This window comes from Daucus carota, chromosome 7 (assembly GCF_001625215.2).
Source record: "Daucus carota subsp. sativus chromosome 7, DH1 v3.0, whole genome shotgun sequence".
NCBI lineage: Eukaryota > Viridiplantae > Streptophyta > Magnoliopsida > Apiales > Apiaceae > Daucus > Daucus carota.
The window spans coordinates 512,547-539,444 of record NC_030387.2 but is presented as its reverse complement, the minus strand read 5'-3'; the positions used below and the strand labels follow the sequence as shown (position 1 = coordinate 539,444).

Sequence of the window (26,898 nt, the reverse complement as noted above, 5' to 3'; positions counted from 1 at the left end):
ATTGTAAATCAAATTTTTGCAAAATAAAAATATAGAGAATGGCAGTTTACAATTTTTATTTAAAAAAATATATGCTAGCAAATTCTTTTTATAATATTTTGCAAAAAAGGTTCTAAATTGAAGTATTTGCCAAAAAAACCTAGAATTTATAATTTATTTTTTTTGCCACAAAATAAAACACTTTCATTAATCATAACAATACAGTACAGACAAATCCCCAACTGCAGATACAACCGGTTTGGAAAACAAATAACATACTAGCTGATTTGTTTCCTGATTGTTTAACCCATAGAATTTAAAAATTCTTGAAGTTAAAAATGAAATCAAAGATACTCCTCAGCGATCCAAATTGTACCAACATCACAGAAAGCGGCAACATCACAATTGACCTTATCACGTAAAAACCATTGTAGACCGGTGTTCATAAACATGCCGAAAGTGTAAACTCATAATAGATGAACAATCTTTGATTGTGAAAAGTGAGCTCTTGCCATAATCACCACCGACTGATATTTGACGCGGGCTTTCGAGATCTCCAAAAACATCAATGGAATCATTCTCGACGGATCTAACATCGAATAAATCCAAACATAACTAGACAAAAACATAACCAAACACTCGAAAAGGAGAGACAAACAAACACACTCTAAAAGGAGAGATACGCAAATACCAAAAAAAAATTAGGTTTTATTGAAAGGAAATCAGCGAAGATGAAAGAAAATAAAGGAGATGGGGCTTTCCATCGGAAAAACCAGTGGAAGCCCCTCAGAGCACCTTGAAAATGGACAAAGACAAAGGATGTGAGGCGGCTCCTCAAACCCTAATTTTCGAGAGAAAAGAAGAAGCTAGCGAACAAAAGAACTTAACTTTCAAAGAAGTTGCTCAATTTACCAATATAATATATTAAAAAAATATTTATAAGCACGACTGAATATTTCAAGTGATTAATGTTTTTATCCTTGATTTTGGCTCATCTCAAGATTTTGAAAGCATATACTCAATTGTAACTAAATCATATTAATTAAAAAATTAATAATATTATATACTCTAAATCTGAAAGTTTTCCTCAAAGTTGACTGCTGCTCAAAATAATCAATATTCATATGTTTTGATACATCAACAAAATATGGATCTTTTTATTTTCAATGCGAGTCTAGGTTGGTTCACAAGGCTCAAAATAATCAATATTCATATGTTTTGATACATCAACAAAATATGAATCTTGTTATTTTCAATGCGAGTCTAGATTGGTTCACAAGATTAACACAATTACAATTTGTCGATCTCACTTTTAATTAGATTATATAAAGTGGCGAAAAATGAGTATAGGTTAAACTGGGTTGATGTTGATTGAGAATCGGAAGTACATGAGAATTCGAAGTACATGCAATTTTTAAGCTGATAATCACCTACTTTCACATTTTTAAAAATATTTTTATTCCGTTATCTTGTGGTTAACAAGAGTTTTTGACTAAGGCAAACATTTATTAACAACTCTCACCAACCTTTATCCTTTCTTCACTCTTTTTCTTGCGTAGAGAATTCGTATACTCCCTCGGTACATTAATTAGTACTAGCTTATAGCCCGTGCAAGGAATGAGAGCTTTTTTATTATTTATAAATTTTTAATATATATTTTAAATAATATGAAAATTTTAATTTATAAATAATAAATTAAAATTGTATTTATTATGCTAAAATATTAAAATCTTTCTATCAAAATTTAAATTATTTTAAGTAGATATTTAACAAATTTATATAAATTATTTTGTTATTTTGTTATCTCTATATTCTCTATGTACACTATCTCTCTATATCCGCGTCGTGTATGCATTACTACCTTTGGCTGGTCTCATCCATGCACCTCCGGTGGTTGGCTAATCAAACAGATAACATATACATCCTCATCAGTTCCATGAAAGATATGCTTCTCTTTTATAATAATCATATAAAAAAGGCTTCGTTTATTCATTCTCATCTTACAATCATTTAATTTGTTTCAATATTATAATAATACTTCTTACGAGGATAATGTTAATGTATGTATGCGTGGAAGTGGGCCTTCCTCTTTATTAGCCAGTTAGGCGGGCCTGTTGCACTTTGGACCATCTTATTCTCATTTTAACCATATCCACTACAGAGTTATCCACGTATATATATCTATCTTCCTTTAAATATGTAAGACAAAATTTTATGGAGAAACAAATTTATATAAAGGAAATGAACTCGGATCAACCTATGGTCGAAACTGAAATTTCAGATTATCTTTAAAAAAATTTAGATGAGTTTTGTAAACAGTAGCATTTCAGACATGGACTTTTTCTATTAGATTTGATTGGGATATTGTAGATGACTCTTGGATAGAGTTTTTCATTGTATTAGAATAATATAATTTAGTCAAAACATTTTTTAAATTGTTAAGTACTCGTAATCCAAAATCTTACAAAGACAAATTTTTCTTTATAATTAACCAATATTATGGGTTTTATATCAAACTCATCACTCATTACGTCAAAATATATCACTTGACCAACACATCTCATCGCAAACTCACTTAAACCGCTATAAATCAAACATGTAGCATTTTATCCACATCACTATTCATACTTCTTTATTTAATCATTTATAAAAATCAACAGTTTTTTTTACTACAAAATCACTTCGAATACCTTCATAATTATCTCTGGTATTTATCAAAATAAACCTAAAGCAACATAGTTAGGATGATCACATGAATATATATTTATAACCATATTTTTTTTAAACTACATAGCTAGCTGTTGCTTTAAAAATTCTCAAATTTATTTTGAAAAATTATTCTTCTACGATTTCAAACTTTCGGTCATCTCCCTCTCAATCACTCCACGATTATACACAAGAGTTCACACACGTAAACTTTAGCTCGTATTCATCATAAATTTAAGAGGTATGACTATTTTTTATACCAATTTATAAAAATATGGTTGAATTTTAAAATTCACAGAAAGAGGTTGAAATTTAACTCCACCTTTCAAAACTTTGACTTCCGTTAGGTCCACTAATTTCCAACCGGTAACTTATTTAGAAAAAATACATTTCACATATGTGATTATTTCTTACACCGATTTCCGACTTTTTCTTACACGTATTTATAACTTCATATAACTTCGATTGTCGCACACAAACAAACGGGAGACAAACTCAGAACCTTTTTATTTACGAACGGGAAGAGACAATTGATTAATTCGTTGTTTTGCAGCATTAATCTGACTTCGTCGGTGATAAATCCCGGTAGTAGAAATGCTGAATTAATTATGCACCAAATTCTCGTATCATGTTCCATCACAATTATGTTAGTTGCGTCCCTTTTATATTACTTGCATCTCACATAACTTGGTCTCATAATTATTATTTTATTCAAAAGTTCATATAGTTTCAATCGTTTTTGTACATCTAAAATGTACCTTGCTTCGCTCCACTCAAATGTTTATGTTAGGTTGTGCATGAAAGTTAATAAAAAATTGAACAAAAAATAAAAAAACTGAGATAGTAATTGAAATCATATATAAAATAAATATAGTGAAGAAAAGTAGCTAGGTAGTTGATTTTTATATATTATAAAATTTATTATATTTGATAAACTTTAAAATATAAAAAATATAAAGAAATTGCTGAGCCAGCTAAGCGAGCCAAATCCTACAATAGTAGGGTATTGTCCGCTTTGAACCGAGACCGCACGGCTTTGTTTTTGGACGAAGGCTTGTACTCATGGAATTATTCTGGCCGCTTATGTTCTAGCTTTCTGCCCGTCCCAAAACTGATGCGGGACAACTCCCAACAAGAAATGACTGCAATAATCAGAGTACAAGAACCGTATTCAGTTTTAAGTTCTAACGCATTCACATTTCTGTGCATGTTTGATGCTTCCCGTCTTCCAATGGTCAAAACTCACAAGTTACTCCCCGACTGGACGTGCAGTTCTCCCAGAGACATATCCAACTCGCTCACCTTGGGGGTCATAATATTCAAGATACAAGACCAAATCACAATCCTGAAACGAAACAAATCAAAACCCATACGGTTCATTCTCCACACAAGACCCCACGAAAATTGTTCAAAAGACTAAGAAAGCCCCACCACATTATCCAAAAGATAAGTGTTCCACAAGGGAGCTGATATCCAGTTGTGGTTTCAACTTGGTCCGGAGATGATACACATGACAGATAAGAATGCCCAGTTTCGCTTTCTGCAAATCAATCAAAGAGATGGATATTAATATAATGCTCTTGATTAGCTTAGACGCAACTATCTACCATCTTCTTTTTTGATATGATATTAATTATTATATACTCCCTCCGTCCCTGTGGGATGTATACATTTGGATTGGGCACGGAGACTAAGAAAAGTGTCATTAATATTTAAGTAATAGATTTGGAAAAGTAGTTGACGTTAGTGGGTGGGTGGGATTTTTATATAATAAAAGTTTACTATTTTGGGAAAGTTTTGAAATGTATAGAATTGAATGGGACATCCCGAAAAGGAAAGTGTATAGAAATCAGAGGGACGGAGGGAAGGGAGTAATTAACAACTCGGAAACTGTTCTTTTATTTCGTTTAGTAGAATCAGAACCAACTTTTGGAGTACATATCTTTAGTCGTATTCGATTTCTGGTGCCTTAATTGTCAAATTCGAGTTATAATGTTTAATTCGTACCTGCACCGAGTGCAGATGTGGTGTCTCACGGATGTATATAAAAATTTTGAAATTTCGGGATTTAAAAATTTTACGTGATATAATCTTTTTTTTGACAGATTACGTGATATAATCTTTGTTCTAAAAGTCGATGATTAATTGTATTAATACTGATTTATCAAAAAAAAATTATATTAACACCGATTAATCCACGTTTAATAACTCGTCGAACTGATTAAATTTTGATTATTCAATTAATCATTTAATTAATTCCTGACCAATTCAACTAAGCTCCATTGATTCTTGTCTTGTAACTTCAATAAGTGATTAAATACGATTTCTGCTTTTTACAATACTAGATATAATCGATCCGTCTAATTCCACGTCAGTAAAGAAGTCGAAGTTCAAAATTTTCATGCTCAAGAACAAATGAATGCAAACTTTTTTGGTCTTTGATTTTTTATACCACAGTAGAAAATTCCCTGAAGACTATCTAGAAATTGGATATTACGAAATATGGTACTAACTTGCACTTGGAAATAATGTTGAAGTGGACAGAACAGCTACCATACTTGCATTTATATTTTCTACGCATGAGATCATTAGTCTTTTAGGGTCCATGTTCAAACCGTCTTTCCTGTTCCGTGTTCGACAGGGGAATTACATCAAAATATATCTTATAATTTCGATCAAATGATTACAATACCAGTATCATGATATGAAGTTTATGGTTAACGAGTCCGATTCATAGAAATCGAAATCTCAAATTCAAGTGTCAGTATTTGAATTAGCAAATTTGTTGACATGAAATAGGAATCAAATTTCATTTGGATGGTAAATCATTTCTAACACTTCTTTTAGGATTTTTATTCCTATTCTCGATTACTACTCCCATCACGATCCAAACGCACCCGAGATTTCTAATGTAACTTCCGAAACGATGAACATACATCCGCTGATTCTAGAACTGTTTTAACGACTAGATCATGTACTGTGACTGTGTAGAGAGAGTTGCAGAGCCATGTTGATAAATGGATAAACAAGATTACGTGTATGAGTTTATGTTTAGTTTATCTGATGAATGGAAGATACCATCGAAAAGGAAAGGCAAGACAAGTTTCATTGGTAGAGCCTTTGTCTTCAAACGGATCAGAATCATATCATATCCTCGTAGTTTTTGATTATACACTATGAATGATATAACGCCTCTACTAAACTTAAACTATTATATCCACTATAATTTATTAAATGGAATAGAAGACTCAAGCCCGAGTCTTTTCTCGGACCGACTTCTGATGTTAACCACTTTTCATAATATCCAACTTCTGATATCACTCACTTCTGATATCATGTTAAGGAATTAGTTCATCACTTCTGATAATATCTGATTTCTGATATCACTCACTTCTGTATCATGTTAAGTAACCAGTTCGTCTAAAATTTTCATGATATGCAGATACCTTAATAAGATTACCATCATTACCGATAATTACTTTCTGATATCACTCACTTCTGTATCATGTTAAGTAACCAGTTCGTCTAAGATTTTCATGATATTCAGAGACCTTAACAAGAACACCATCATTACCAATAATTTGCTTTCTCAATCTGATAATCCTAATCATTTCTCATATCAAGGACATGCACGAACAAATTTGGTATACCAAAAGTAACAAGCACAAGACCGTTAAAACTAAATTTCAAGTCTATGTTTCACCTAAAAGCTCATTATAACAGATTTGCTAGTGCATCAACCTGACCACGTCTCTCTTTTCTGTCAAAATCTGTGTAATTTGTCCTGGTGAAACAGATAATAACAGAAAAGAAGTTGCATTTTTCAGCTAACGACACCGTTTTAGTAGGTGCCTGAAATCTCAATCATGAAGCCATTAGCCGCCCATATCACAAACCTTCTAACAAACGCATCCTTCCTCTATATAACACACACTTAACGTTCACTCTTTTCTCCACCTCTTTACAAGATAATAAATTCTCTCGAAAAAAAATATTAAAATTCTCTAGTACTCAAAATGCACTGCAAACCAGTTGCATTTCTCTTTGTTTCGGTCGTTATTTGGGTCTACGCGATCAGGGGAGGCGAATCGCGTCCGCCTTTTGCTTGTGACCCAAGCAACGGCCTGACGAAAAATTTGCCCTTCTGCAGAGTGTCACTCCCTGTAGGTGTCAGAGTTGGAGACCTGATTGGGAGGCTGACATTGCATGAGAAAGTAGGGCTGTTAGTGAACAATGCTGCCCCGGTGCGGAGGCTGGGGATATTGGGGTACGAGTGGTGGTCGGAGGCGCTTCATGGCGTGTCGAATGTCGGTCCGGGGACCAAATTTGGTGGCGCATTTCCGGGCGCCACCCAGTTTCCTCAGGTCATCACCACTGCAGCTTCGTTTAACGATTCTTTGTGGCAAAGAATTGGACAGGTATAATAATCCTCATCACTATTTCTATTATCGTCTTTTACCTTTGTCGACATAAATCTCATTTCATCATAAAACTGTTTTATCGAACATACATATCATTGAGAGGCGGATGTTACGTCAATAACTGTCTTACGGAACATATATAAATTCAGTAAAAGGTACGACAACATCAAAAATCTCTTTATTTAGATAGCTTTTAACAAAAAAGACGATAATATCAAAAATCTTTCTATCTATCAACATCTTCTTGCTCAAGATTGAGGTGGTGTTTGGCTACGGCTTTTAAGCCGACTTCTGGGCTTATAAGTTGGAAGCACTTATTTCGTACTGTTTGTGTAATAAGTCAAGAGGCACTTATAAAAAGTTAGGAATGCTAGCTTTTGTTTCAGGAGTTCTGCTTATTTGCCAAACACTTTAATCACTTATAAGTCTTGTCTGGCTTCTAACTTCTATTCCACTTATTTATTTTAAGCAAGAAGCATTTATTTTAAGCTCAGCCAAACGGCCCCTGAGTATAATTTCAACGAGGATATGACAATATTAAAAATCTCTTTGTCTAGATAGCTTTTAACAGAAAACACGATAATATCAAAAATCTCTTTGCCTGACAACGACATCTTCTCGCTGAAGGTCGAGTTCAGACTATATTAAAAATGAATATTGGTGCCATTTAATTATATAGAAAAATTTACAACATGAGTGTTTTAAGTGTAGGACAAATAACTTTAAATCGAATTCAAGAGTGGAGTACCTGGTCCTGTAGTAAATGTCAAAAACTAGAGTACTACATATAGAGTTCTATACTGTATTAAAATGAAGTTCCAAACTCTTAAAGTTGAAGCAACAGGCCACTTATATGTAAATCTGACATTGAGTTACAGAGAGGTTGGTGCCTATCAGAGTGGCATGTGAGTAGGATAAAATTAGATTAATCAAATCAAAAAGTTTAGCAAAGTTTCTTAATAATGGATAAAAAGACATGGAGCTATCAGAACAGATAATATATGTGGTATTTTAACATTATTACGTATACTTTTGCCCATTCCTAGACAAAATAGTGTACCAACATCTTGCAAAATATGATAAATATATAGTACCAATCAAGCCACTAAAGTTAAACTTCAACCAATATATCATAGATAAATAGAGTGTAGTATCTGGCACCATATGGTGGGCAACAATTCGTTTTGTGTTTTTTATATTCTAAATTGGACAATTTGTTCTAATAATTTGATTCTTTTACTTTTGTCCAGTATTATAAAAATTATTAATATAATAATAAATTATTATAAATTATCTTTAAAGTAGTCCCGTAAATTTTTACAAAATTAAACAAAAAGACAAATAAATCACTAAAAAGACAAATATTTATAACTCTTATAAATTCGTTATATAAATTATACGAACAAACTCCTCCTAACTTTTAAGCCCAAAATTGGACGTAAAAATCCAGCAAAACAAAAAGACAGATATGTACTTGTTCAAATAAAGAAACCAAAAATAGAAAAATATGTATATAAAAAATAGAGGTTGAGCAATGAGCATATAGAGATAAATGACAATGAAGTAGGGTCACGGAATATATTGCTAGACTGCTAGTGCAAGTTGACATGCATCTATATCTCTCTTCTGGACTTCTAGACTTCTAGATCTAGTGCTTGAATTTGCATGCGAATGGATAATCTACCAGGGGACCATTAGCTAAAATAGAATTTTTATTTATTTTTATCTATTTGCTTTATTTGTACGATTGGTTTATTTATTAAGATAAATTATCAGCACGTCGTCTGTAATACTAACAATAATATTAATCGAAACTGATTAGTATAATAATTTGATGTTAAAAAAGAGAGTTCTGAATCGGGCAAAAATAAATGTAATTATCGATATTCCTGCATATCTATACAGTGTGTCCTAATCAGACCAGCAAGTATACATGACTCTGTTGTTGAGATGGTGAAAACTGACATTGACACCATTCTTCATATTCATTGTCGATATTTTAGTATTCTTCACGTAAGTGGTTTTCATGTCATCATCGTAATTTAAAATGATAAGGGTTGAATAGACTAATAATAAGTAACATGAATGCAACTAATTATAATTAATTCAACTAATTGTAATTAACATGAATTAAAGGTGGTTAGTTCTGTTATAAGTCCCTTTACAGAAGATGTTTGATTAATAAATTCTTGGCAAGTATCACATATGGCTGAAGAAGACATATTAACCTTGTCATGGTAATTAATTAATTTACTGTTTTACTGGTGACTATGTTGTAGGCTGACCAGGCTCTTTTCTAAAAACCGATTAGTCCCTGTTCCGTAACTCGCCGAACTGATTAAATATCCGACTATTCCATTAATTATTTGATTAATCTCTGATCAATTTTTTTATAATCTGATTAATCCTTGTTCCGCGACTTCACCGATTAAGTCAGATTCCCGTTTTTTACAACACTCCTTGTAGGTAGTATCAGATGAAGGAAGAGCAATGTACAATGGAGGAATGGCTGGACTGACATTCTGGAGTCCTAATGTTAACATTTTTAGAGACCCTAGATGGGGAAGGGGACAAGAAACTCCGGGTGAGGACCCTATGCTTGCTGCTAGGTATGGCGCTAGCTATGTTCGCGGCCTCCAGGGTAATGTAGGGAACCAGTTGAAGGTCGCGGCTTGTTGCAAACATTACACTGCATATGATCTTGATAATTGGAATGGTGTTGATCGGTTTCACTTCAATGCTAGGGTGATTATTTCAATTTCTATTTGGTTTCTAAAATGTGCAAATAAAAAGATATCAGAAAATAACAAGATTGTCATACGACGAATGTAGGTTAGCAAGCAGGACTTGCAGGACACATATGATGTGCCCTTTAAAGCTTGTGTGACAGAAGGAAAAGTTGCCAGTGTAATGTGCTCATACAATCAGGTTAATGGAGTTCCGACTTGTGCAGATCCAAATCTCCTAAAGAATACTATTCGTGGCGAATGGCATCTAAATGGGTAAGTCTTAACATAAGCGTACAAGTACTTAAAATCTCAGACATGGTCACAGTAAGTTACAATGACCATGGTTATTCTGGTAATGTATTGATGTTTGTTGTGGTGATAATAAATTTGCAGATATATTGTTTCCGATTGTGATTCGGTTGGAGTTCTATATGAGACTCAACACTTTACAAGAACACCAGAAGATGCTGTTGCAGCAACCATCAAAGCAGGCAAACTACTCTTTCCCTTCATTTTTATTATAATAAAGGCCTTATATTTGGTTAGCAGTGGTTTTAACAATTGGGGATGTTTACAGGTTTGGATTTAGACTGCGGGCCTTACTTAGCCGTGTTCACAGAAGGGGCTGTTAGACAAGGAAAACTTACGGAAGCAGATGTTAACACAGCATTAGCAAACACACTTACAGTACAGATGCGTCTGGGAATGTTTGATGGGATTAGGCAGCCTTATGGAAACTTAGGCCCGAGAGATGTTTGTACTCCAGCACATCGTCAGCTTGCACTTGAAGCAGCCCGTCAAGGAATGGTCTTACTTCTCAACCGTGGACGCGCACCACCACTCTCTACTAGATTTCACCATACTGTTGCAGTCATCGGACCCAATTCTGATGCAACTGTGACCATGATTGGCAACTACGCTGGTAAATTTCACATTAAATATAAAATGATTACTCTGTATACAAAGTCAAGTTCATATGAGAAGACGAAGTTTGTGAGAACCAAATGTTGAACACAAAAGTGCAGAACAGTAATAGTAACCAAATAAAAAATGGGCAGAACATTTTGTTTAGTAATAAAATTTTGAATTAGAGGTTTTGACTATTTGATTTGTTTTAGGTGTGGCGTGTGGATACACTACTCCAGTGCAAGGTATAGCACGATACGTTAGGACTACTCATCAGGCTGGTTGCACAGGTGTTGCATGCAACTCTAACCAGCTTTTTGGAGCTGCGGAGACAGCTGCCAGGCAGGCAGATGCAACTGTGTTAGTAATGGGGCTTGATCAATCCATTGAAGCTGAAGCTAGAGACCGATCAAATATTCTACTACCTGGACATCAACAAGAACTGATATCTAGAGTTGCCAGGGCCTCTAGAGGCCCGACCATATTGGTTCTCATGTCTGGCGGGCCTATCGATGTTGGTTTTGCTAAGGCAGATCCCAAGATAACTGCTATTATATGGGCTGGATACCCTGGCCAAGAAGGTGGCACTGCAATTGCTGACGTCTTGTTCGGCATGACAAATCCAGGGGGGAAGCTGCCAATGACATGGTACCCACAAAGTTACTTAGCGAAGGTGCCAATGACAAACATGGACATGAGGGCGAATCCAGCAAGAGGCTACCCTGGTCGAACTTATCGCTTCTATAAAGGACCAGTTATTTTTCCATTTGGTCATGGTTTAAGTTACACAACCTTTGCCCACACTTTAGCCCACGGTCCAAGTTCTGTTGCGGTGTCATTGGCCAACAATCACTCGTTCAAAAATTCAACAATTTTGAATGACAATCTCAGAGTTATACACGTGAACTGTGAAGGCCTTAGTGTGGGTGTACATGTTGATGTTAAGAACACAGGGACTATGGATGGTCCACACACTCTTCTTGCATACTCGTCGCCTCCTGGTGCTGCAAATTCAGATTCGAATAAGCAATTGATTGGATTTGAAAAAGTTCATGTGGTCGCGGGAGCTCAACAAAGGGTCAGAATTCATGTTGACGTGTGCAAACATCTAAGTGTTGTGGACAAGTTTGGAATTCGAAGAATTCCAATGGGTGATCACAGTATACATGTTGGAGATCTTAAGCATTCGATCTCTGTCCAAATTTCTGTCTAGGACCTCTTAAGTTTCAAAAGCAAATAACATAATATAAATGTGACAACTGATATACACTGGAAACAAGGAAAGTGCATTAGCTCTGAAGTTTTCTTTTCTGCAAATTAGTTCCAAGAGTTAATCTTGGCAGCAATTGTAACTGCAAATTTAAACATAGTTGTATTTTGCCAAATATTTACAGACAATGAAATGTACCTCAACTCAAGGTATTGATTGATTTGGAGTTATTGAAAAGTTGCTTTATGTTATTGGTTTTCTGTTCGTGTCTTTAGTTTTTAGTTCAAAAAGTAACGATACATATTACAGTAAGTTTTTTTCTAGCTAGAAACTTAAAGTAAGCAAGTGACTACTTTTAGGTCGCTTGTTCATCTAAAATCAGAGATAAGATACCGGTCCAACTCAAAATAGTGCCGCATGGCTCTACATTTTCTGATATTCACACTAGGAGAACGAATTGAACACGACAACTTTTCATAGCAGACAAATACCAGAAACAGGCAAACGGCAGTCTTGCATTTCTTAAAACTAGAGCATACAAAAATTTAAGTATGTTTTAAGTAGTACTCCGTATGTAAGATATAAACTTACAGCCAAAGATTTTATCTTATCCTTCTTGTACTGTGTGATTGCAGAGTCTATGCTGGCTGTTAAAATTAACGCGGAAAAACTTTGAAGAAGGTGTTAAGCAGACTTTCTTCTGCGTCCTTGCCGATATCATTGCATCACTGAAAGCACTTCCCTGCAAAGAGAGAACATGATATAAATTGTACTCCTATATTTTATTCCATGCTCATTGGTCATTTGGTCTGATGCTAAATAAACGAGACAGTGAGCAATCTTTTCAATTTCTGTAATATGTATATATAATTTGAAAATTAGGAAATGACCTAGAAGCAAAATCTATATTTGACAAATTTACAACTTGCATGTGTACCCAACTGAGCTACTATCAATTCTAGAGTCCCTTCTGCTTACGATATTCGCAGCAAACAGCTTTATAAACATCTGGACAATGCACATGTAAATATCAAATAACCCGAAAGAGAGCATTCAAGACTATAAATCATTTTCCCTCATTATTCTACCAAAGTGTAAGAAATTACAACCAAAATCAATGCATATGATTCTTTAAGGCATCTTATCAAATAACTACATTGCACCCCCTGCTTCCGCACAGTCTGAAATTATAAAAAAATATCTCGAGAAAGCGAGGCCGGGATTAAGAGAAAAGGCTCCGGAATCACAATTTCAATACATAATATCTCAATTCTCAACTATCACTTTCTGCAAAAAATGTCTCACTGTCACTTCAAAATGCCCGAAATAACGTTTTGGTGTGGTTAGGACTTTTTCGGCGATCGCGACTTTAAATGTCATATCATGACTCCAAGGGCCAACACTCGGATTATTCTTTTTTTTTTTTGTCTTAAGAATGATCTGAAACCGGATTAATTCTAAAAAATAAAGAGGGTGCATATGTAGATATCGTATTCAAATCATTTAAATACTAATATTAATTTCTGAAAAATCATTAATTATAAATATTATATTGGGTGTTTTAAAAACAATTTGATTATTAAAAAGAATCTGATTAGTTTTTATAAAGAAATTTTCTCATTACATTTCGATAAATCACCTGTAAATCCTCATAGTAAAAACTATATAAGCGAATTTATATTTTTTAAATGAGAGATTTTCACATGTACTTGTATTTGAATTATTTTATCTTTTCATAAAATTGTAAAAGGAAAGGGAAAAATTGGGAATGGAACAAAAAGGTTTGAAACACGAAATTCCCTAAAGCTGCTTCAAGACTGAGCTTAAGCATCACTCTCTTCTTCTTCCAAGGACATGAGAGGCTTCTCTTCTTTAACTTCAAAAGCTTCTTCATCTTTATCTGCAACAATACACAAATTCTCCCATCAGTCTCATAAAACTGCTCAAAACCCATCAAAGATTGCACCTTTAGCCCCCTTCTCCAATCAAAACTCTGGTAAGAACATTCCCCCCATTCCAAATCATGTATCTAATGTGTCTATTACTCCATATACTGGTAAGAATTCTAAGTTCAAGATTAAGCCCATTGATCATGCTTATATGTGTCGAATATTGTCTAGGAAAGACTGGTTTTTGTTGCTAAATCACGAGCTCAAAGCTCAAAGAATTACATTGAATCCTCAAGCTGTTATTAGTGTTGTGCAAAATCAAGATAGCCCTTTACATTCTTTGAGGTTTTATATATGGGTTTCGAGTAAGTTCCCTTTGTTGGAAAAGAATCAGTCGATTCGAGGGGTTTTAGGTAATGTGCTGTATAGAAAAGGGCCTGTTTTGCTGTCCAGGGAATTGATTGAAGATGTTAAGAATTCTGGGTTTTGTTTTACGGAGAGTTTAGTTTGTATTTTGATAGGTAGTTGGGGGAGGTTAGGGTTGGCCAAGTATTGTGGTCAGGTTTTTGAGCAGGTTTCGTATTTAGGGATTTGTTTGAGTACTAGGTTGTATAATGCAGTGATTGATGCATTGGTGAAGTCGAATTCACTTGACTTGGCATATTTGAAATTTCAGCAGATGCAGGTGGATAATTGTAGACCAGATAGATTTACGTACAATATTCTGATCCATGGGGTGTGCAAAGCCGGGGTGGTTGATGAAGCCATTCGGTTAGTAAAACAAATGGAGGGGTCAGGATATTCTCCAAATGTTTTTACATATACAATTTTAATTGATGGATACTGTAATGCAAAAAAGATAGATGAAGCCTTTGGGATCTTAGACAAAATGAAGAAGAGGAATGTAAAACCAAATGACGCTACCTATAGGTCATTAATCAACGGGGCATTCCGTAGTCTATCCCCTCGTAAGGCATTTCAGTTGCTGTCTTATTTTCTAGAGAGAGAGGCTAAATTGCCTGATGCAGCCTGTGAAGCTATTTTGCTTTGTCTTTCTAGCAGTTCTCTGTCAGTGGAAGCTGCTATGTTTTTGAAAAAATCAGAGTCAAGAGGCTATTGTCCTGACAGCTCAACATTTAGCACGGTAGTTACTTGTCTGATTAAGGGGTTGGATCTCAAAGAGACCTGCGATATCTTAGATAGGTTTGTCAACAGGAATATAAAGCTGGGATTTAATGCCTATCTTGCACTCCTTGAGGCCTTGTACAAGGGTGGAAAAGTAGAATTAGGAAATCGTTATCTAAATCAGATGCTAGAATATGGGTTTGTAGCGAATGTGTACTCTTATAATATGCTTATTGATTGCTTCTGCAAAACGAATATGATGGACAAAGGGTCCCGGTACTTCCGAGATATGAGTGAAAAAGGCGTTGCTCCAAATCTTGTTACTTTCAACACCCTAATTAGTGGGCATTGTAAGGCTGGTGATGTAAGTAAAGCCAGGGAATTACTGAAGATGCTTTTACAGCAAGGTCTTAAGCCAGACGCTTTTACTTTTAATTCAGTGATTGATGGTCTTTGTCAGACTTACCAGACTGAGGATGCATTTGATTGTTTTTCAGAGATGGTTGAATGGGGCGTGACACCAAATTCTATTACTTATAATATCTTGATCCGGTCATTTTGTGTGAAAGGGGATGTTTCTAAGTCTATGACATTGTTACGTAAGATGCAAGCTGATGGTATAAAGCCTGATATATTCTCTTTCAATGCCCTTATCCAAAGTTTCTGTAGGATGAATAAGCTTCAGAAGGCACAGAAACTTCTCATTAGCATGTTGACATTGGATTTATGTCCCGACAATTTTACCTACTGTGCTTTTATCAAGGCATTGTGCAGATCAAATAGATTCGATGAAGCGAAAGCATTGTTCCTATCAATGGAAGAAAATAAATGTTCCCCCGACTCTTTTACATGCGATACATACATTTCTGCTCTAATTCAAGCATCCCAGTTTGAGGAAGCACGCAGAATTTTCAGAAAATTTGAAAAGAAGGGATTGTCATTGAAACCCCTTGCTGTCTTTTAGTATGAGAGACTTATTGTTTAACAAAAGAAGAATATATTTTATTGAACAATGTGCACTTGTTCAACTTACATCCCGATGCAGTGGTGATGTTTTACTACGTATGTTACAACTCACGAGACGTTTTTTTCAGCAACACTGATTCAGAACTATTAGTGGTCTTAGTATCGCCTTGTGTTGCACAGAACAACTGCAACTGAATGCAGTATATCCGATCTCGTGAATAAGAAGATGTTGGAATCAGCTTAGTCCTAGGTATGTGACGGGCTTCCAGTTCTTGCACCAACAGCGTCTTCCATTATCTGATAATCTTTCATTGCATAATACTGATTCAGTAGATACGGTCAAAAATTTTACCTTCATGATTATGCGATTCTATAATCTTTATGATGGGTAGCTTTTTCGTTTATTTTTTTTGTATGTATCCATTTATACAAGTGAGATTAATATACTAACCTTCTACTGGTATGGGGAAACTGTTGTTGAAGTGGGCAACTCTGTGTAATCTGATAGCTGTTCTGTTCTTGATTGTAATTATTGGTCAAGCATTGTAAGTTCATTAAATTAATTAGCCGAGATATTTTAAACTTTAGAGAAGTTCTGTTATCGACTGTAATTAATTATTGGTCAAGCACTGAAAGTCTATTAGATTTTTTATCCGAGATTATTCTAAATGTAGAGATGTTTCACGTAAACAGAAGTTTTTTTCCGTTTAAAATGCGTACAATCATCCCTTTTCTCCTGCTAGAATAAAACTATGAAGATCCTGCTAGAATACTCTCTTGATATGCAGTGTCATTCTTTGAATGTTTAAAGGGGTCGTCTATCTTCGAAAGTCTCATGTTGATCTTAGTTTGGAAGGTCTGCCTTGATAGTTATTTTAGCTGCTTTGCTGCAGTTTTATAATATCTTGAACTGCCTTGCTGTTCTGCTGCAAACTACATACATGAATGTTATTACTATGGTACTGATTTGGAATTTTATTTAATGAGTTGTTATTATTGTCTTGCTGTTGTTAAAAATTCATTTTTAAAATGCTTGCAATATTACATATGCAAGATAATGCATTAAAAAGTGGAATTTCTTCTGAACTTGCAGGGGAATCCTTGTGAGCATCTAGCCAGTCACTTACTAATTGACTATAACAGCTGGTATGTTCGCATCAGTTAGATAGGGCTGGGCTGGTGATTTAGAGCCAGCAATTGTCTGTCATTTTCGAGTACTGTTCGATCGATTATGTATTAAATATTAATATATTCCATTAATTGGTCTGACATTATCGGTAATAAGGGTTAACTGCTGCCCTGCCAAAAAAGAGTTAAATCTGTTTTAAAATATAAAACAGGAACAGTTTAGTTGAATTCCAATTTTATACATCTTTACATAAATTTTCATGTACACAAATCTGAAGGGAATCCTACTTGACTTTGTAGACTGCTACAAACCCCTACAGTCAGTGTTACTGGAGAGTCAGCTACAATGTGGAAGAATTAAGTCTCTTACTATTCGTATTATAAATTCCTGCACATATTTGAATGTGCAAAGTGTCACTTTTGGGAACAAAACTTTGTTGTTGAAGGGAACATATAGGGATATATGCTAAACATGAACTAGAATATTCTTGAAGTTTAATTTTTAAAAGTACTTGAACTTGCATAATATACTTGTATATTTTGATGTACGATTTAGTACACCAATTAAATTGTAAGCTAAATGAGACTGTTCTTTGTGTACAGCAATGAGAATGCTACTTGGTGAGAAGCAGTAGTGCATTAAATAAATCGTGTACTTGGCCTGCTGTTATCAGATTAAATATAAACAGGAAGCGAAATTCTGTTTCATACCCATTCTGGTAAATAGATGCCTTCTGGGGGTATGAATGTATGCTACTCATAAAGTTGAGGTAGACTTTTAAGACTTAGCTGCATATGCAGGTGGGAAGGATGTGCAAATTGCAAATTCCTAGCAGTTATCAGCTAGTACCAGACTTGTCCTTGATTTCTGGTGGTGATGACTCATTGAATTTAGTATTTACTTGGTGGATTGATAGATACCAAGGTGTCTTCAGTCTTCACGTTTCTTAACCGCTCTTATAACAGTCTGATTTTACATCCTTGGCTGGGGTGAAGTGTTGTTCAACAGCAGGAGTTTGGTTTGATTTTGAGAATGCTTTCTATATCTTCCGGACTATTCACATCATTTTAATGTCTGACTGATAGTACTTTACCAGTGGATGTATCTGTCTAAAGTAAACTAGTGTAACAATCCAAGTCTTAGAGCTGGTTTGACTACTAAACCATTTCCATCTAATGACCTGAAATGAATGATGGACAATAAAATTCCATTTTTGTAGTTAATTGTCGATTTTTCTTTTCAAATATCTCTATTACATATTTGGAATTTTATATCTATGCTTAATGCTTCAGGATGAGATGCTCTTATATTCACCCAAGGTAATCTTGACTTGTAGTGCAACTGTAGAAGATGGTTTTAGGTTTGACTCCACTCTTTCAAAAAAAATTGCAAGTAAAGTTGGTGGCTTGCAAACCAACTTGTTTTGTAGTCACTTCTGCCCCAACCATTATTTTAACAGATGCTGAAGTTAATAGTTTGTGCCTCCCCCTTGTTAAAATAGTGTTTTAATATCAAAGTTTACTGCTGTATATTCTTCTCTTAAGTGCTGTGTCTGTTTCCCATATGCCCTTTTTTATATATACTTTCTGAAGTGGATATATTTTTTAAGGGCTAAGATTGAGCTGTGACAAACATGCAATCCAATGAATATTATATGTATAAATAATTAAAACCTAAATGTTGATTAATTCTTATTAGGTCTGCATGCCATGTCGAGAAGCTAACAACCTTGATCACATATTGTGTATATATGATTAGCCAACCGTGACTCATTTCTTTCTTTGAGTATTGATTTGCCAGTTACAGGAAATAATGGCAACCACATTCATTGCTAAGCACAGTCTCACAATACTAGCTCTAACCCATATTTTCTTCTTTCCTTGTTTTCTTCTAGGTATATATGAAGTAAACAACAGTTCCTTTTGCTCATTCAGTACTTTATGGAATGTTCATGCTTTTCTATTACACTTGCAGGGAAGGCAGATGACTATTTTCCTCAAACAGGAGCCGCAAATGGTTATGTTCCTCAAACAGGAGGTGCAAATGGGTATGGTCCTCAGACAGGAGCAAATGGTTATGGTCCTCAGACAGGTAGCGTTGGCGTGGACGATCCTGCTGAAGTTGTTTCCAAGGCCCTGTTATGTTTCAACAATAACTACGTAAGTAGTGTTTCTTTTGCTGTCTGCATTTCATTAATGTCGTCTGATCTCTCCTTTTGTTCATTATGCTGATACCTTGAGAAAGATTCGCATAATATTGCTCCAGTCTCCAAATGTATCTTCTATTTATCACCACCTGAGTATGAAAACATGAAAAATCAACTAAAAAACAATAGCCTCTTTCTTTGGCAGGTTTATAGCAGCTGCGAGCAATCCTATAGATTAACAGAGAGCGGGGACATCAACGTGCCACCAGAATATGCTGATCAATACTGCCGCGGGCCATGCTTCAGCGAAACTAACCTTGTGCTGAACTGTATCGACAATATATTATCCCACTTCTTGTTTTACAACAGGGCATCGATACAGGATGTGAGGGAGACAATCAAGGCAGGATGTAGCTATGGTCCAGAAAGAGGTAAAAGACACCAGCTTCTTTCTTTCCTTTTTTTTGCCAAATTTAGAGCGGAGTTCATTAATACTTTGAAAGAGACTCAGTCGGGACAAACGCCCAACTAATTATGCAACCAGGTTGAAAAACAAATAAACGAGCTAAATAATTAGCCGCCTTGCTCAACATAGAGCTAAATACTGTAATTAGCTATTTTGTTTCCGGATTGCTTAACAGACACCAGCTTCTTTGTTATATATTCTTTGCGGATTATCCTGATTAGATTATATTGTGTTCCCTAGGTAACTTCAATGTGGCTGAGCATATTCAAGCCAGAGAGAATAGTGCTTCCAAGAGTTCAAAATCTGCTATGCTTGGGCTTCTCTTGATGACTGTCTTGATGGGATATTATCTACTATATTAAACACAGACATTATCACTGATCAGCATTTGTATAAGATCAGCATTTGTATAACTTTTCAATTGAAAATTAAACAGATTATACTATTGTAATTTTCTACCACATGTTTATTTAAATTATTATAGCAACTCGGTTTTGAATTGCGTGTGTTATTTTAACTTTTTTGTGATCAGATTAATTAAATTTTTGACTGAAATTCACATATATGATATTATTGAAAAAAATTCTAAATACTTCACTTTAATGTATTTTTCAGATCCCTACGGATTATATGAAAAAAAAAATTATAAAATTCAGTTAAGGTTGGATTGACTTGATTAGAAGAATGTCAAAATTGAATATCAAGACGGAGGGGTATCTATCAACAACAGTTTAAAATGTTTGACAGCGTTTTAATATTTGACACATATACAACTCAAAATTGAGTCAATTTATGAAAATCAAATTCCAACCAAAATCGAAACATTCTTGTTTATTAAAAATATACAAAGAAAACTAACGCATCAAAGTTAAAAAAAAAAAAAATGAGAACCCAGAAAAAGATAGAAGAAAACTGTAGAATTGAGCCCATGTCCCTCATAACTCGCAAGCACTCACCACCACCTTCACTTGTTGAACTCTCAACTTACTACAACCGCCACTACACAACAACCCTTTCAACACACAGACTCAAACTCAAGCTTAGCTTCATTCCCTTGTCTGAATGGCATCCATAACACCTCTCAAGAACTTTTCAAGATCAAGAAATGCACATGCACTCTTCATTCTCCTCCTCACTTTAGCTCTCTTTTTCTTCTTCTCTTCCTCAGACACTTCTCCTTCTGTGCATTCCCGCCTTCATGCGGCCCCGATCCTCGCGCCAAGACTTGCTTCCATGAATGCTGCAGATGCTACATTATCTTTCAGAGATAACATCACTTCTTGTGATATTTTTGATGGTGAGTGGGCTGTGGATGATTCCAGTCCTTACCCGCTTTACCAACCAGGTTCTTGTCCGTTTCTTGATGATTCTTTTAATTGTTTCAAGAATGGTCGTCAGGATTCTGATTATATTCGTCTTCGATGGAAGCCTCATGGCTGTCACATTCCAAGGTTCACTAAATTTTTTTAAGTACCATGTTGAAATATATATTTTCAAGTGTTTTTTGATGTATTTTTATATTCGGATGAAATATTTTGTAGGTTTGATGGGAGGGTAATGCTGGAGAGGCTAAGAGGGAAAAGAGTAGTTTTTGTGGGGGATTCACTTAACAGGAACATGTGGGAATCTCTGGTATGTGCATTGAGGGAGGCACTGGCTGATAAAAGTAGAGTTGTTGAAGTTTCAGGTCGTCGCAAGTTGAGGACTCGAGGCTTCTTCTCGTTCCTATTTAGGGTATTCATTTTATGTACCAATATTGTTTTGTTGATTGTACTCAACTATTTAGAATTGGATTTCTTACTATGCAGGATTATCAGTGCTCAATTGATTTTATCAAGTCCCCATTCCTGGTTCAAGAATGGAAGATATCTACCAAAGCTGGAACGCGAAGAGAAACTCTGAGACTTGACATGATCCAAGGCTCTTTGAACAAGTACAATGATGCTGATATTATCATCTACAACACAGGTCACTGGTGGACTCATCATAAGACATATAGAGGGTAGAATTTTAATTTGCAATAGGCATTGTTCCGGTATATGTTTGTATGATTAGTTAATTTTGACATTTATGTGATAATGCAATTTCTGTTTGTTTCCAGTAACAATTATTTTCAAGAAGGCAACAAAGTGTACAGTAGGCTGGAAGTGGAAGATGCATATTCAAGGGCCTTAAGAACGTGGTCTCATTGGGTCGATTCTAACATCAATGCTAGCCGAACCAAGGTGTTTTTTATGGGATACTCTGCCTCTCATTTCAAAGGAGGACAATGGAACTCTGGGGGAAGTTGTAGCAGCGAGGTGAAGCCTATTACAAATGACACATTCTTGGCAGAGTATCCGTGGATGATGAGTGTCCTTGAAACTGTGATCGAGGAGATGAAAACTCCTGTTTTTTATTTAAACATTACAAAAATGACAGATTATAGGAAAGATGGGCATCCTTCTATTTTTAGGCAAGCTCAAGGAGGACAACAGTTGAAACAACGGATGCTTCAAGACTGCAGCCATTGGTGTTTGCCTGGTGTTCCTGATTCTTGGAATGAGCTTCTCTATGCTACTCTTCTAATGTTCCAAGACAGTCCTATTTAAGCATTTATTTTATTCTCCATGAGGGATTTTGTAAAATCAAAAATGGTGAATTCACATGTTGTCTACTGTGGTATATGTTGTTGTACCTTCTTAAGCCAGTTGATTTCTCTTGAGACCTCTATGAATCTGTCTACATGTCTTGTATCCATTTTTTTTCTGTTTAGTACTTAAACTTCGATCTTTCTATATAGTTGTTGCCCAGACTTCACAAACCAGAGCTATATAGGTTTTGTATATGGATGGTTAGTCTTGCTCCAGTTCATTAATTATTATGTTGTGTTTGGTTGGGGTGAATAGAATGGAATTAGTAAAAATAAAAGAAAATAATAGAGTGTTGGAGGGAGGACTTTGAAAAAAAATGAATGAGAGCAAATTTTTTATAATAGGATTTGGGTAGAAAATAAGTATGATAAAAAATGGATCATTCCTTCACAGAATGGAGGGTTTGAGCTCTAGTTAAGGGTGATAACAATGGAATGGTGGAAAAAATGAAATTATTATACATTTAGCAAAATTATAGTTCAAATCTCATTCCATTCCCTCCATTTTCATTCACCCCAACCAGACACAACATTAGTTTTTCTGGTCCAAAATCATATCTGTTAAACTACTAAACTCCGATCAATGGCAAGATTTACATTTTTTTTGTTCTGGTGTACTAAATTCCTCTAGCATTATACTGCCATTGGTTGAGACCGTATGTGACTTCAGCAGATGGGCAACTCAACTTTCTTTGATCAGACAGGGAAACTTGTAGATTGATTATAACTAGATAATGCTGGTAGCAAAACGGTACGTTGTCAGTATCTTGAAATTTAGAAACAGGCGACAACTTTTTGATCAATATCCAGTACTACGTTCTGACACGAAATAAATCCAGCACTTGTTTGGCGTAGGAGTATGGTAAAGTCGAGTACAAATTCATCCAATTGGAATCTGCTCTAATCACCCTTACTCCACATTTATTCATACACAAAAACCATTCATTCTTTCTGATTGACAGATAAATGAGCATATATTGGCAATGTCTCAAGTTCTGCCCTGCAGTATAGTGTGGCGTCTGGGAGGCTTCGAGGTCTCCCTCATCATTAACATTTTATTTACATGCACAAGGCTCCCCGAGACCTAATCAGAACTGGTTATGTAGTAAAAAAATTTCTGATCTGTTCCTATAATTTACATTTTTCATATATAACACCTTAACTAATGGACATTGTATCCGAATTTTTCAGAGAATGTTCTCCTATAGTCCTATTCATTAGAACAGCTTGTTTTTCACTATATAACACCTATTGCACTCTGTCAAGTTCACAAAGCATGGTATTCATAATAGCAAACAGAAATGTTAAACAATCGTTCATGCATATATTTTATGTTAATAAATATAATTAAGAAATGTTTATTGTAATGCAAAATGCTAGACACACTACAGACTGCACCATGTAACTCAGATGGTCATAGGTGAAGGTCTACATCTACTACTCCATCCGATGCTGCCTCAGCAGCCGCTGATCTTGACAAAGGACTCGTATCGTATGATGCCCCCACATTGCTAAAATGGTACGGCCTTCCAACGAAGAATTTGCCAGGGTTTCGCAGAGGAACACCTGGTAACACCTGAGGTGGTTGCGGATATGCACAAGCATCAGCAGGAGTGCGGAAAGCTGGCCCTGCAGAATAAACAAACGGTCCTGATCGAGCAGCATGGGCATTGATAAGCGGTACATTCACTGCCAAGCGTCGAGTCTGGTGATTACTCACTAACTGAGCCCTCTTTGATCTTTGTCTTTCTTTCTTGTGTGCATTTTGATGGCCACCCAAGGCCTGAGAATTCGCAAACTCTCTCTGGCAATACTGGCATTCGTATCTTCTGTTGTCGGATTCGTGTTGCTCAGATCCCGGAGTTTTGTCCTTGTCAGTGACCACAAAACCAAAGAGCTTCACTACAGAGGATGATGTAGGCTTATGGTCAGACTCATGATCAGGATAATGCAAATCTCTTTCGGACATATTTCAAGAAAAGAGAGCTTCTAAAGAGCAGGAAATTCGAGACATGTAAGAAATTGGATTGTTATCTTGTCAAATTTATAGAGGACAAAAACGAGACCCTGTCTACGTATAATAATAGCACTACAAGAAACACGGTCATTTCCAATCACTATAATACTGACGGAACTTAAAAATCGACATTTCTTTATTGTTGGAATACAATATTGTCGCAACAAGTAATTGATGGAAACAGTTCACAAGCTGCACTAGTTCATATAAACAGGTGCAGCCCCACAGGGTTATATATGAACGTTGGAGAGAAAAGATGGGACATTGAAAGAGATTTATTCGTAGCTAGATAATGTGGCCCTGCATGCTTTTACTGTATCATTGTTTGCATATGTAGCTTTTGTTTATGCGGGACAAGTAAGAGTATACATTTAAACCACACAAGAGATCCAAAATCGTAATCTTATAAGTCGCAGGCCATTGCTTACTTAACATAGTATCTGAACTCGGTCTAATCTGATGGGAGTGTTGAAGAGAGTGTCGAAGAGTATAGATCTGTCAGGCATTTCTCTAATACCTGAAGATTTTAGATGCACTGGTTACTTAACCGTAATCTTATAAGTTGCAGGCCATTGCTTACTTAACATGGTATCAGAACTCGGTCTAATTTGATGGGAGTGTTGAAGAGAGTGTCGAAGAGTATAGATCTGTCAGACATTTCTCTAATACCTGAAGATTTTAGATGCACTGGTTACTTAACCGTAATCTTATAAGATGCAGGCCATTGCTTACTTAACATGGTATCAGAACTCGGTCTAATTTGATGAGAGTGTTGAAGAGAGTGTCGAAGAGTATAGATCTGTCAGACATTTACGTGATCCTTTAAGATTTTAGATGCACTGGTTACTTAATAGTGATGGTTCGTTACCAAACTTTTAATGTTACGGGTTTTGAAATATAGTAGCGATAAATATGTTTGGGACAGGGGAGGAACAGAGATGAAATCAGAGTCTCTTTCACTAAATGGAGAGAGTTAAAGAGAGGGTAAATGTTATATATATTTGCTGTTGGAATCGCGTGTACGACTGTGCATGCATTTGTAACCTGATACAAAGACTTTTGGTGGATAAATGCTCTATAAATTCAAGGTGGGTAACAGGGACCATCATCCGCAAATATTGGCGGAGACTTGTCGTGCTGCACACAATCTACTATAGTACATGTACATTCATGCTCAGCTTTTAATCACAACCAGACCACCTATGCTAATATCATGTTATGCACCTTAACTCAAAGTCTAAATTTTGTAAAATTGTTAACTGAGAGGGAGAGATAGGGGGAGAGAGAGAGAGAGAGAATAATAGGGAGAGGGGGAGAGAGAGAGATAATAATAGAGAGAGGGAGAGAGAGAGAGAGAGAGAGGGGGGGGGGGGGAGATAATAATAGGGAGAGGGAGAGAGAGATAATAATAGCGAGAGGGAGAGGGGGAGAGAGAGAGAGATGGACAAGAAAAAAAGATGTCTTCCCTATAGAGAGGACAGAGATTAAAGGATTGGTGAATGAAAGGACAGCAATAGGAAATGGATAGGGCTGTACAATGTTATGTATCTTCAGGTTTCTTCTTCATTGTCTGATGTGGTACATTTCATGTTTCTTTTCAACTTTCAAGTACAAAGATTCTTAGTTGAAAGACACATTTTGATGTAATGCATTAGCTAATTCAGTTCAACCCTTGTTTTGCGTATGTATGGCTTTTATCATCACCCATGTACACCACAGAGTTGATTCAGCATTTTTGGCAAACTATAAATCTCTTTCTTTTCTTTCTACTTTAATTTTCTTATCATCACTTGAGTGTATATAGCTCAGTGCATGATGTGTAATGTGGTCTAGCAAGTCTAGCAATAAACATTTCCCCTTTCATTAAACTTTCGAATCTTTGTTTGTTTCGACTTGACAAAACTCAATTACAGGAGACAAACTTTGGTGCTAAGGCGCTTTCTCATCCGAGGATTAACTACCTTATCTTAGCTTAGCTTGGCTTTGCTAGTAGTTGAGGTGTAGACCAAAAGTCACGCGCAACCTTGCGGTAGGGTTGAGGAATTATTCATGGCCATTGATTCAGTTACTATGTTCCCCATGAACCTGAGGAGTTAAATCATGTCACCCTTTTGTTTGAAAACTTCACTATTTCAAGATCATATGATGATGCATATTGATTCAACAATAGTGTTCAATTAGATGCCTCTTTGCACCAAAATAGTGCTGAATGATCACATAATTACATACACAGCAAGCACCTAGTACATTGTTACATGTGTCATGTTTGCAGGCCTAGAGGCATTCAGTGCGCGACTAAGTACTATCAATTTTGTTGTTTCAGCAATTATTGATTGAGACGATACACGTTTAAGTGTAGCTTGGCGGATGCTCAACATTTACAACTGCAATTCGGATCCTCATCAATCAGGGATGGCCTTAACGATAGCAATGCAAGGAATCCGTTTGGATTATTATCCGAAGAAGACACTTAGTTGAGACCCTAACAGACTATTTTGCCAACATCCAGACAAGAAATAGTGTGTTCACTTATTGATTTAGAGTACACGAAGTTATAATAAAAGTTCAGTGGGTAAC

General features: G+C 35.6%; 5 protein-coding genes across 9 annotated transcripts; 4 read left to right on the top strand and 1 right to left on the bottom strand.

The window, feature by feature from the left end:
• Window positions 1-6,390: 6,390 nt before the first annotated feature.
• Window positions 6,391-12,202, top strand: LOC108195961 (beta-D-xylosidase 1). The gene is made up of 6 exons (XM_017362997.2): window positions 6,391-7,103; window positions 9,573-9,851; window positions 9,939-10,108; window positions 10,229-10,326; window positions 10,413-10,757; window positions 10,954-12,202. Exons 1-6 carry the CDS (start codon window positions 6,702-6,704, stop codon window positions 11,952-11,954), a joined length of 2,295 nt encoding a protein of 764 aa, XP_017218486.1. The 5' UTR covers window positions 6,391-6,701; the 3' UTR covers window positions 11,955-12,202.
• A 1,506-nt stretch (window positions 12,203-13,708) lies between these two features.
• LOC108193175 (putative pentatricopeptide repeat-containing protein At3g16890, mitochondrial) lies at window positions 13,709-20,159 on the top strand. Of its 5 annotated transcripts, XM_064081664.1 has the most exons (7): window positions 13,709-16,181; window positions 17,025-17,077; window positions 17,663-17,778; window positions 17,861-18,954; window positions 19,035-19,219; window positions 19,412-19,637; window positions 19,913-20,159. In XM_064081664.1, the coding sequence occupies exon 1, from the start codon at window positions 13,806-13,808 to the stop codon at window positions 15,927-15,929; it is 2,124 nt and encodes a 707-aa protein (XP_063937734.1). In that variant the 5' UTR covers window positions 13,709-13,805; the 3' UTR covers window positions 15,930-16,181; window positions 17,025-17,077; window positions 17,663-17,778; window positions 17,861-18,954; window positions 19,035-19,219; window positions 19,412-19,637; window positions 19,913-20,159. The 5 variants fall into 5 exon arrangements, with proteins under 5 accessions (XP_063937734.1, XP_017215207.1, XP_017215205.1 ...); XM_017359718.2 differs by lacking the exon at window positions 17,663-17,778; XM_017359716.2 differs by having other exon boundaries at window positions 17,663-18,954.
• On the top strand, window positions 18,873-20,034 carry LOC108194370 (uncharacterized). Its single transcript, XM_017361320.1, has 4 exons — window positions 18,873-18,954; window positions 19,035-19,219; window positions 19,412-19,637; window positions 19,913-20,034. The coding sequence occupies exons 1-4, from the start codon at window positions 18,873-18,875 to the stop codon at window positions 20,032-20,034; spliced, it is 615 nt and encodes a 204-aa protein (XP_017216809.1).
• Window positions 20,160-20,263: 104 nt separating the features above from the next.
• LOC108194369 (protein trichome birefringence-like 4) lies at window positions 20,264-22,454 on the top strand. Its single transcript, XM_017361319.2, has 4 exons — window positions 20,264-21,123; window positions 21,214-21,406; window positions 21,481-21,674; window positions 21,774-22,454. The coding sequence occupies exons 1-4, from the start codon at window positions 20,735-20,737 to the stop codon at window positions 22,261-22,263; spliced, it is 1,266 nt and encodes a 421-aa protein (XP_017216808.1). The 5' UTR covers window positions 20,264-20,734; the 3' UTR covers window positions 22,264-22,454.
• A 1,264-nt stretch (window positions 22,455-23,718) lies between these two features.
• Window positions 23,719-24,273, bottom strand: LOC108195507 (zinc finger protein 5). The gene has a single exon (XM_017362472.2). The coding sequence runs from the start codon at window positions 24,271-24,273 to the stop codon at window positions 23,719-23,721; it is 555 nt and encodes a 184-aa protein (XP_017217961.1).
• Between the last annotated feature and the right edge of the window lie 2,625 nt (window positions 24,274-26,898).

What these genes read in the sequence shown, in the direction of transcription:
- LOC108195961 (XM_017362997.2), top strand. Translation starts at nt 6,702, where the DNA reads ATGCACTGCAAACCAGTTGCATTTCTCTTTGTTTCGGTCGTTATTTGG. An exon ending in GGCGAATGGCATCTAAATGG is followed by an intron (nt 10,109 to 10,228) that starts GTAAGTCTTAAC and finishes ATAAATTTGCAG; the next exon opens with ATATATTGTTTCCGATTGTG. An exon ending in TGCAGCAACCATCAAAGCAG is followed by an intron (nt 10,327 to 10,412) that starts GCAAACTACTCT and finishes GGATGTTTACAG; the next exon opens with GTTTGGATTTAGACTGCGGG.
- LOC108193175 (XM_017359718.2), top strand. Translation starts at nt 13,806, where the DNA reads ATGAGAGGCTTCTCTTCTTTAACTTCAAAAGCTTCTTCATCTTTATCT.
- LOC108194370 (XM_017361320.1), top strand. Translation starts at nt 18,873, where the DNA reads ATGGCAACCACATTCATTGCTAAGCACAGTCTCACAATACTAGCTCTA. An exon ending in TATGTTTCAACAATAACTAC is followed by an intron (nt 19,220 to 19,411) that starts GTAAGTAGTGTT and finishes TTTCTTTGGCAG; the next exon opens with GTTTATAGCAGCTGCGAGCA. An exon ending in TAGCTATGGTCCAGAAAGAG is followed by an intron (nt 19,638 to 19,912) that starts GTAAAAGACACC and finishes TGTGTTCCCTAG; the next exon opens with GTAACTTCAATGTGGCTGAG.
- LOC108194369 (XM_017361319.2), top strand. Translation starts at nt 20,735, where the DNA reads ATGGCATCCATAACACCTCTCAAGAACTTTTCAAGATCAAGAAATGCA. An exon ending in TCTTCTCGTTCCTATTTAGG is followed by an intron (nt 21,407 to 21,480) that starts GTATTCATTTTA and finishes CTTACTATGCAG; the next exon opens with GATTATCAGTGCTCAATTGA. An exon ending in CATCATAAGACATATAGAGG is followed by an intron (nt 21,675 to 21,773) that starts GTAGAATTTTAA and finishes GTTTGTTTCCAG; the next exon opens with TAACAATTATTTTCAAGAAG.
- LOC108195507 (XM_017362472.2), bottom strand. Translation starts at nt 24,273, where the DNA reads ATGTCCGAAAGAGATTTGCATTATCCTGATCATGAGTCTGACCATAAG.